General features: G+C 46.6%; 1 protein-coding gene across 1 annotated transcript; it reads right to left on the bottom strand.

Moving 5' to 3' along the window:
* Positions 1-720: 720 nt before the first annotated feature.
* On the bottom strand, positions 721-2,007 carry LOC124651383 (ecdysone-induced protein 74EF-like). The gene has a single exon (XM_047190478.1). It carries the CDS (start codon positions 2,005-2,007, stop codon positions 721-723), a length of 1,287 nt encoding a protein of 428 aa, XP_047046434.1.
* Between the last annotated feature and the right edge of the window lie 8,997 nt (positions 2,008-11,004).

Raw genomic sequence — 11,004 nt, 5'->3', positions numbered from 1 at the left:
CTCCCCCCGATTGATCAAATCGGTTTTTTTTGTTGCATCATGTGGAGTGGTTAGCGTAACTAGCTAGAAATCCAACGCTATGTTGCTACTACTGGAAAGAGAGGCCTTTCTCGTCTCTAGGATATGAGCTTTCTCATCCTGTCCCCGTCTTTTTGGAGCCTTTCCCATGGTTTTCGTACGAGAAAAAGACGTCTTTGGACGTTTGATGAGTTACGGTTGAGGCCGGTGGAGCTACGCATTCTGGGGAGGAGGGTTCTTTATGACATATCGCCGGAAAACCTGGTCTCCGGCCGGCCAGCCAGCCGCCGGTGGCCGCTGACAATTACTACGGATAATAGCAATCGTTAATTCTCCACCGGCAAGATCAGTCTGGAGAACGGACAAAGCAACTCCTGCTAAAGCTACGTACTTGATCGCACACGATCAACAAGAGAAGAGAACATGAAAGTGAAACCAATGCTCGGAATTGCACCATCATCACTCTATCTGCTCGCCTTGGATACGCGACATTTTGTATCTATGAGTGAAGGGATCCAAATATGAAGAGGTTTCTAAGTTCTAATGTACAGGCCGCCGACGGCAAATGCGAGAAATTAACAAAACGATCATGGTAGTATACTGCTAATTAAAAAGGTTAATCAGACCTTTGCTGTCGGCGATGCATGGTGTGCGCTGCGGGGAGCGAGCTGGAGAGCAGCAGTTACCATGCACCTTTCTCTACTACTCGGATGTACAAAGCCACGGGTCTAGCGGCCCGTCGCCTCGGCCGGGCCTTGAAGCGGCGTCCGGCGGCGCGTCGGTGGTAGCCGCGGCGGACGACGACGACGCGCCCGCGTGGGAGGCGTAGTTGGGCTTGCAGGTGCCGCTCCCGGACGCGCCGGCCCGGACCAGGCCCGAGAGCTCGTCGCCGCCCTGGTGCTGCTGGTGGACGTCGTTTCTTTGCTGGTGCTGGTGCTGCTGGTGCATGTGGTGCATCCCCTCGGAGACCATCATCCCGCCGTGGCCGTGCGTGAGCCCAGACAGCAGCTGCGACGGCGACTGGTCGTGCATCCGCGGGGCCGCGTGCGACATGCCGCCGAACATGTGCTGCTGCTGCGACGTGGGCTGCGCGGAGCCGAGGAGGTTCTGGAAGGAGAGGTAGCTGCTGCTGCTCTGGTGGTCCTGCTGCATCCGCAGAAGCGCGGACGACGGCAGCTGGAAGTCCTCGCCGGCGGACGCGCGCTGGTTGGCTGTCGTGGCGGCGGCCGTGCCCATGGTGGCATTGACATTGGCATTGGGGCCGCCGGGAGGCGTCGACGAGGACTGCGACGCGAAGGATGCGAAGGGGGATGGTGTCTGCGTGGTCTGCAGCTTCTGCGCGAAGGGGCGGAGCAGGTAGGGCGGCAGCGAGGAGGTTGGGTCGGCGGCGGAGCGGAGTGCAGCGTTGGAGGAGGACGAGAAGATGTGGTCGAAGCGGGCGCCGAAGGGCGCGCCGGGCACCCCTCCGCCCGCCGCGAAGGGCGGGTTGGGGATGCCGGTGAACTCCTGCACCATGGCGCGGAAGTTGGAGGTGTCGGTGGTGAGCACCGTGGTGGGCGCCCGCCGCGACGCGCGCGCCCGCTTCCGCGACCCCCTCGGCGGCGCCGGCGCCGGCGCGGCCGGATCAGGCGCCTGGTGATGCGCGCTGGAGCCCGCGCCCGCGTCGGATGGCGGCGCAGCGCGCTGGGATGAGGAGGAGGGCGCCCCGGCCATGAACTGCGCCGACGACCATGCCGCCTGCTGCTGCTGCTGCTGCTGATGTTGATGATGATGTTGTTGCTGTTGCTGCGGCGGCGCGGCGGTGAAATCTTGCAGGCCGTAGAGGGAGCCGTGGAGCGAGAAGGCGCCAGCGGAGGACGGGGACGGCGTGGGCCGGAGCAGCGCGGAGAGTGGGGAGGAGTCGACGCCGCCGCCGCCGCCTCCCCGCGAGTCGAAGTCTTCGTCGCCGCCGCTGGAGGACTGGAGGCTGCCGCTGTTGCCGGAGTCCATCGCGGCACCACCACCACCGCAAACCAGCAGCTCGATCGATTGACGCACGCGGCGGTGCAACCCTCCAAGGAAGAGAGCCAACAACCACCACCAAACCCCTCAGTGACCACCGCAAGTGGCTAAAAAGCGCGGATCTTCCATGCCGCAATCTCCAAGCCCTGACTGCCCGCTTGCCCCGCGATCCAGCTAGAAGACGGAGCGGGCGGAAGAGAGGAGAAGCTCTGGGGCGAACCCGCGGCGCGGTATAAAAGGAAGGGGCTGCTGCGGCCGCGGCTTCGGCGCACGTTCCACCCACCCCGCAGGCCACGCGCGAGAGATCGAGAGAGACGACGGAGGCGTTGGTTTGGTTTGGTTTGGTTCGTTGTTGCGGTGCGCGAGTGCGACTTGGCTGGTTTGGTGAAGGACATGGCTCCGCGTCCATAATTAGTCAGCCGGGCAAAAGCAAAAGCTGCACCTGACGCCGGGCCCCTGCGGCAGCGATCTGGCGGTTTTGTCTCCACGAACCAAATGCTCTCTCTCGTAATTTACCTTATTTATTAGTCAAAAAATACACTGCAAAATACTCTAGCAGCAGTTCAAGATTGGCGTGCGTCTGTACATCCTCCAGTCCTACCTGTACTCGAAATAGTATCGTTGAAAAATATGTCACGTCCCATTGTAGTACTCGAAATATTACATTTTTTGAGCACATTATTTCTTCGAAATGTATGAGCACTATCCACTATTGGTCCATTGCCCATGAAAAAACAATGTCACGACTCGGAAGGCGGCGTCGCGACGCTCCCCGTGGTGCTTCACGGTGCCGGCGCGGCACGCGAGCTAAAACGCATGGAGACGGAGTTTTGACGGCAAACCCTATTTGTCGCCGAGCGCGAGCTGTATTGGGCATTGCTCGCGCTCCGGGTGTTCTAAGTGGTCCTAGCCATTACTACGACCGCTCTTTTGGCTTTTGGATGTTTTTTATAGTCTCCTCGTCATTTTTCGGGGATTCAATATTTTGTTAGGTTTCTTCTCTTCCGTGTTTTTTTTCCTTTTCCTCCTTTTTTCTATTTATTTTTCACTTCTCTTGATTTTTTTATTTTCTTTTTTTTGTATGTTTTTAATTCAAAACAGAAGTTTATATTGTGCAAAAATGGTAGTTTTCTATTTTTGTTCAAATAACATAAATATTCATACTAAAAAATAGTTCAAATAACACACATGTTCATATTAAAACACCTTTCTGAAAGATCGAGATGTCGCCTAGAGGGGGGTGAATAGGCAATTACAAACTCTTGCGGATTTGTCTTGTAAGAATGCGGAATTAAACTATCGTTTAGTTTACAAGCACAAACCCTAAATATGCTAAGCTCAACTAAGTGTAACAATGGCAACTAGAGCTAAGCAAGATAGGCACAAGATATATATAGCACAAGTGATAGCAAGATATATGTACTTCAAGCACGATGGCTATCACAAGGAAAGAGAGCTCGGGTATAGAAATAACCGAGGCACGCGGAGACGAGGATGTATTCCCGTGTTCCCTTGCTTTGCAACAAGGTACGTCACGTTTGGAGAAGTGGAGGTCCCACGAAGGATTCCCCGCGCCACGAAGGCTCACCCTATTCTCCGAACCACACCCACGAAGGATAATGGCCCTTTCCTTATGGTTAGCTTTTCCTCCGCTCCGGAGATGGCAAGCTCCACAACCACTTCACAAGCTCCACGAAGGAGAAGCCCGGGCCTCTTCACAATCTTCTTGAAGAGATCACCGGAGCACCAACCGCCAAGCCAACTAGGAGGTTTCCCTCCAAGAGTAACAAGCTCACGGTCTCTCACTCGAACTAATCGTGGTGGAGAGCTCAACACTATGCAATGATGCAAAGCAAGAACACTAGAGGTGTTCAAGTCCTTCACTCTCAAATCTCACCCAAACAACAAATGCTAGGATGAGATTGGAGAGGAAGAACAATGGGGAAAGTCAACAAAAGACTCCAAGATCTAGATCCCAAGAGATTCCCTCACTTAGAGAAGAAATGGATTGGTGGAAGTGTAGATCTAGATCTCCTCTCTTAGATCCCTCAAGAATGAGCAAGAATGGTTGGAGGAATCAAAGAGGAGAGCAAGTTCTTCAAAATGCAACAATGGAGGAGAGAGAATAGGAAGAACTAGTTGCTCAAGGTGGAAGAAGGGTCTATTTATAGCTAGGAGCAAATAAAACTGTTGGGGGGGAAAAAGACAAGAAAACGGGCAAAAAAACAGCTAGAAAAACGTCCCAGGCCGGCGGCCCAGCCGGCTGACCGGATGCTGGGCCGAGGAGGCCGGTCAGCCATCCGGCCCAGCCGGGCCACCGACCGGAAGAGGAGCAGGCCGCACTGGGGCGGCAGGGAGCAAGGGGGCGCGCAGGGGCGAGCGGCTGGGCCGCGTGGGCGGTGTGGCCCAGTCCGGCCAGGAGCCCGGTCCGGCCGGAGTGGCCGCCGAGCGGCCCGGTAGGAAACCGGCGCCTGGGCCGGGGAAAGGCTGCGGCCCGGTTAAAGTCTTTTTCTCTTTTACCTTTTCTTTAATAACTATTGCTCCCGAACTCCGATTAACATGAAACCAATTTTGTTGGAAAGATAATGACGAATAGAACCCCAACAAAAACTGGAAATATGGAGACTCCTCACAGAACATTTTAGATGATTTTAGAGAGGGAGTCTCCCACCGTCAAGAAATGGTGAAGACGTCCAAACTCGAAAACGCAATAGAAGATGCATGCGGATTCCGTTTTCGATGAACTTGGGCTTGTTGTAAAGCTAGCAACAAGCTCAAGAACCTCACACAGAGAAATACCAAGAAGCAATAAGAATGTGCAAAGTATGCAAAGGATTGAGCTCCCTAAGACGATGTGATCAAGTTACCCAACCGAAAGCCCCTCTTGATAGTGCGGCTATCTATCCTATAATCCGGTCTCCCAACATCCACCTTGAGACCGGTAAAAGGAAAACCTAGCAAGGCCATACCTTTGCCTTGCGTATCCCGCTTGATCTTGATGATAACTCTTCAAGCTCTACACAAGCCGGAATGCCTCACTTGATCAATGTTGCTTCGTGAAGACTCACAAATACTCCCCCATACACTATGATGGGTGATGGCGTGTATTTCACACGTTCGTTGGGCAACCCCAAGAGGAAGGTATGATGCGCACAGCAGCAAGTTTTCCCTCAGAAAGAAACCAAGGTTTATCGAACCAGGAGGAGCCAAGAAGCACGTTGAAGGTTGATGGCGGCGGGATGTAGTGCGGCGCAACACCAGAGATTCCGGCGCCAACGTGGAACCTGCACAACACAACGAAAGTACTTTGCCCCAACGAAACAGTGAGGTTGTCAATCTCACCGGCTTGCTGTAACAAAGGATTAACCGTATTGTGTGGAAGATGATTGTTTGCAGAGAAATAGTAAAAACAAGTATTACAGCAGATTTGTATTTCAGTATTAAAGAATGGACCGGGGTCCACAGTTCACTAGAGGTGTCTCTCCCATAAGATAAAAGCATGTTGGGTGAACAAATTACGGTCGGGCAATTGACAAATAGAGAGGGCATAACAATGCACATACATGACATGATAAGTATAGTGAGATTTAATTGGGCATTACGACAAAGTACATAGACCGCCATCCAACTGCATCTATGCCTAAAAAGTCCACCTTCGAGGTTATCATCCGAACCCCCTCCGAGTATTAAGTTGCTAACAACGAGACAATTGCATTAAGTATGGTGCGTAATGTAATCAGCAACTACATCCTCGGACATAGTGCCAATGTTTTATCCCTAGTGGCAACGGCACAACACAACCTTAGAACTTTACATCCATTGTCCCGGGTGTCAATGCGAGGCATGAACCCACTATCGAGCATAAGTACTCCCTCTTGGAGTTAAAAGTAAAAACTTGGCCGAGCCTCTACTAGAAACGGAGAGCATGCAAGATCATAAACAACACATGTATAATAACTTGATAATTAACATGACATGGTATTCTCTATCCATCGGATCCCGACAAACACAACATATAGAATTACGGATAGATGATCTTGATCATGTTAGGCAGCTCACAAGATCCAACAATGAAGCACAATGAGGAGAAGACAACCATCTAGCTACTGCTATGGACCCATAGTCCAGGGGTGAACTACTCACTCATCACTCCGGAGGCGACCATGGCGGTGTAGAGTCCTCCGGGAGATGATTCCCCTCTCCGGCGGAGTGCCGGAGGCGATCTCTGGATCCCCGAGATGGGATCGGCGGCGGCGGCGTCTCGATGAGGTTTTCCGTATCGTGGCTCTCGCGTGCGGGGGTTTCGTCACGGAGACTTTTTATAGGCGGAAGGGCAGGTCAAGAGGCGGCACGGGGCCCCACACCACGGGGCCGCGCGGCCAAGGGGGCCGCGCCGCCTATGGTGTGGCCCCTGCGTGGCCCCTCTTCGTCTCTCCTTCGGACTTACGGAAGCTTCGTGAGAAAATAGGCCCCTGGGCTTTGATTTCGTCCAATTCCGAGAATATTTCCTTACTAGGATTTACGAAACCAAAAACAGCAGAAAACAACAAGCGGCACTTCGGCATCTTGTTAATAGGTTAGTTCCGGAAAATGCACGAATATGACATAAAGTGTGCATAAAACATGTAGATAACATCAATAATGTGGCATAGAACATAAGAAATTATCGATACGTCGGAGACGTATCAGCATCCCCAAGCTTAGTTACGCTCGTCCCGAGCGGGTAAAACGATAACAAAGATAATTTACGAAGTGATATGCCATCATAACCTTGATCATACTATTTGTAAACATATGTAGTGGATGCAGCGATCAAAACAATGGTAATGACATGAGTAAACAGGTGAATCATATAGCAAAGACTTTTCATGAATAGTACTTCAAGACAAGTATTAATAAGTCTTGCATAAGAGTTAACTCATAAAGCAATAAATCAAAGTAAAGGTATTGAAGCAACACAAAGGAAGATTAAGTTTCAGCGGTTGCTTTCAACTTGTAACATGTATATCTCATGGATAATTGTCAACATAGAGTAATATAACAAGTACAATATGCAAGCATGTAAGAATCAATGCACAGTTCACACAAGTGTTTGCTTCTTGAGGTGGAGAGAGATAGGTGAACTGACTCAACATAAAAGTAAAGAGAATGGTCCTTCAAAGAGGAAAGCATCAATTGCTATATTTGTGCTAGAGCTTTTATTTTGAAAACATGAAATAATTTTGTCAACGGTAGTAATAAAGCATATGAGTTATGTACATTATATCTTACAAGTTGCAAGTCTCATGCATAGTATACTAATAGTGCCCGCACCTTGTCCTAATTAGTTTGGACTACCGGATCTTTGCAATGCACATGTTTTGACCAAGTGTCCCAATGGGGTACCTCCATGCCGCATGTACAAAGGTCTAAGGAGAAAGCTCGCATTTTGGATTTCTCGCTTTTGATTATTCTCAACTTAGACATCCATACCGGGACAACATGGACAACAGATAATGGACTCCTCTTTAATGCATAAGCATGTGGCAACAATTATTATTCTCATATGAGATTGAGGATATATGTCCAAAGTGAAACTTCCACCATGAATCATGGCTTTAGTTAGCGGCCCAAAGTTCTTCTCTAACAACATGCATGCTCCAACCATAAAGGTGGTAGATCTCTCTTACTTCAGACAAGACGGACATGCATAGCAACTCACATGATATCCAACAAAGAATAGTTGATGGCGTCCCAGAAACATGGTTATCGCTCAACAAGCAACTTAATAAGAGATAAAGTGCATAAGTACATATTCAATACTACAATAGTTTTTAGGCTATTTGTCCCATGAGCTATATATTGCAAAGGTGAATGATGGAATTTTAAAGGTAGCACTCAAGCAATTTACTTTGGAATGGCGGATAAATACCATGTAGTAGGTAGGTATGGTGGACACAAATGACATAGTGGTTGGCTCAAGGATTTTGGATGCATGAGAAGTATTCCCTCTCGATACAAGGTTTAGGCTAGCAAGGTTATTTGAAACAAACACAAGGATGAACGGTACAGAAAACTCACATAAAAGACATATGGTAAACATTATAAGACTCCATACCATCTTCCTTGTTGTTCAAAACTCAATACTAGATGTTATCTAGACTCTAGAGAAACCAAATATGCAAACCAAATTAACAAGCTCTAAGTGTTTCTTCATTAATGGGTGCAAAGTATATGATGCAAGAGATTAAACATGAGCACAACAATTGCCAAGTATCAAATTATCCAAGACATTTTAGAGTTACTACATGTATCATTTTCCAATTCCAACCATATAACAATTTAACGAAGAAGAAACTTCGCCATGAATACTATGAGTAGAACCTAAGGACATATTTGTCCATATGCAACAGCGGAGCGTGTCTCTCTCCCATAAAGTGAATGCTAGGATCCATTTTATTCAAACAAAACAAAAACAAAAACAAACCGACGCTCCAAGCAAAGTACATAAGATGTGGCCGAATAAAAATATAGTTTCAGGGGAGGAACCTGATAATTTGTCGATGAAGAAGGGGATGTCTTGGGCATCCCCAAGCTTAGACGCTTGAGTCTTATTATAATATGCAGGGGTGAACCACCGGGGCATCCCCAAGCTTAGAGCTTTCACTCTCCTTGATCATATTGCATCATACTCCTCTCTTGATCCTTGAAAACTTCCTCCACACCAAACTCGAAACAACTCATTAGAGGGTTAGTGCATAATAAAAATTCACATGTTCAGAGGTGACACAATCATTCTTAACACTTCTGGACATTGCATAAAGCTACTGAACATTAATGGATCAAAGAAATTCATCCAACATAGCAAAAGAGGCAATGCGAAATAAAAGACAGAATCTGTCGAAACAGAACAGTCCGTAAAGATGGATTTTATTAGGCCACCAGACTTGCTCAAACGAAAATGCTCAAATTGAATGAAAGTTGCGTACATATCTGAGGATCATGCTCGTAAATTGGCGTAATTTTCTGAGCTACCTACAGGGAGATAGACCCAGATTCGTGACAGCAAAGAAATCTGGAACTGCGCAGTAATCCAAATCTAGTACTTACTTTTCTATCAAAGACTTTACTTGGCACAACAAAACATAAAACTAAGATAAGGAGAGGTTGCTACAGTAGTAAACAACTTCCAAGACACAAATATAAAACAAAAATACTGTAGTAAAAACATGGGTTGTCTCCCATAAGCGCTTTTCTTTAACGCCTTTCAGCTAGGCGCAGAAAGTGTAACTCAAGTAACATCAAGAGACGAAGCATCAACATCATAATTCGTTCTAATGATAGAATCATAAGGTAACTTCATTCTCTTTCTAGGGAAGTGTTCCATACCTTTCTTGAGAGGAAATTGATATTTAATATTACCTTCCTTCATATCAATAGTAGCACCAACGGTTCGAAGAAAAGGTCTTCCCAATATAATGGGGCAAGATGCATTGCATTCAATATCCAAGATAACAAAATCAACGGGGACAAGGTTATTGTTAACCATAATATGAACATTATCAACTTTCCCCAAAGGTTTCTTTTTAGCATTAGCAGCGAGATTAACATCCAGATAACAATTTTTCAATGGTGGCAAGTCAAGCATATCATAGACTTTTTTAGGCATAACGAAATACTTGCACCAAGATCACATAAAGCATTACAATCAAAATCTTTGACTCTCATTTTAATGATGGGCTCCCAACCATCCTCTAGCTTTCTAGGAATAGAAGTTTCAAGTTTTAGTTTTTCTTCTCTAGCTTTTATGAGAGCATTTGTAATATGTTTTGTGAAAGCCAAATTTATAGCGCTAGCATTGGGACTCTTAGCAAGTTTTTGCAAGAACCTTATAACTTCAGAGATGTGGCAATCATCAAATTCTAAATCATTACAATCTAAAGCAATGGGATTATCATCCCCAAGGTTGGAAAAAATTTCAGCAGTTTTATCACAAGCAGTTTCAGTGGTTTTAGCGGTTTCGAGTAATTTTGCGCGCTTTGCACTAGGAGTAGAAGCATTGCCAACACCAATTATTTTACCATTGATAGTAGGAGGTGCAGCAACATGTGAATCATTAGCATTGCTAGTGGTGGTAATAGTCCAAACTTTAGCTACATTTTCCTTTTTAGCTAGTTTTTTATTTTCTTCTCTATCCCACCTAGCACGCAGTTCAGCCATTAATCTTATATTCTCATTAATTCTAACTTGGATGGCATTTGCTGTAGTAACAATTTTATTTTCAATATCATCGGGTTTAGCAGCCATTTTATTAATTAAAGAAGATTGTGACGCAGACATGTATGAGATTCGGTCTTCGGCATTTGCAAGTTTAGTTTGCAACCCAGAAATCTCCATATTCAAATTTTCAAGTTGATTTCCTATTTTCTTCAACAAGGTAGATTGCTCATTCATAGTTTTAGTAAACAATTTATTTTGCTCATACTGTGATTGCATAAAGCTCTTGGTAGACCTTTCAATTTCTAACATCTTTTCCTCATTAGGTGAAACATATCTACCATAAGAATTACCATTAGCAGGATGTGGTCTAGAATTTTGAGCAACCAATGAAGCTAACGGAACATTATTAGGATCAACATTAGTCCTACCATTAACAAGCATAGACATAATAGCATCAACTTTATCATTCAAGGAAGAGGATTCTTCAACGAATTTACCTTCTTACCTTGTGGAGCTCTTTCCGTGTGCCATTCGAGTAATTAACCATCATATTATCAAGGAGCCTTGTTGCTTCACCAAGAGTGATGGACATAAAGGTACCTCCAGCAGTTGAATCCAATAAATTCCGCGAAGAAAAATTTAGTCCTGCATAGAAGGTTTGGATGATCATCCAAGTAGTCAGTCCATGGGTTGGGCAAGTTTTAACTAGAGATTTCATTCTTTCCCAAGCTTGAGCAACATGTTCATTATCTAATTGTTTAAAATTCATTATGCTACTCCTCAAAG

Source organism: Lolium rigidum, chromosome 5, assembly GCF_022539505.1.
Source record: "Lolium rigidum isolate FL_2022 chromosome 5, APGP_CSIRO_Lrig_0.1, whole genome shotgun sequence".
In the NCBI taxonomy this organism is placed as follows: Eukaryota; Viridiplantae; Streptophyta; class Magnoliopsida; order Poales; family Poaceae; genus Lolium; species Lolium rigidum.
Note: the sequence above shows the minus strand (reverse complement) of the source record. Positions and strands in the feature narration are given on the sequence as shown.

Excerpts from the sequence above, each read along its gene's own strand:
- LOC124651383 (XM_047190478.1), bottom strand. The coding sequence starts at position 2,007 with ATGGACTCCGGCAACAGCGGCAGCCTCCAGTCCTCCAGCGGCGGCGAC.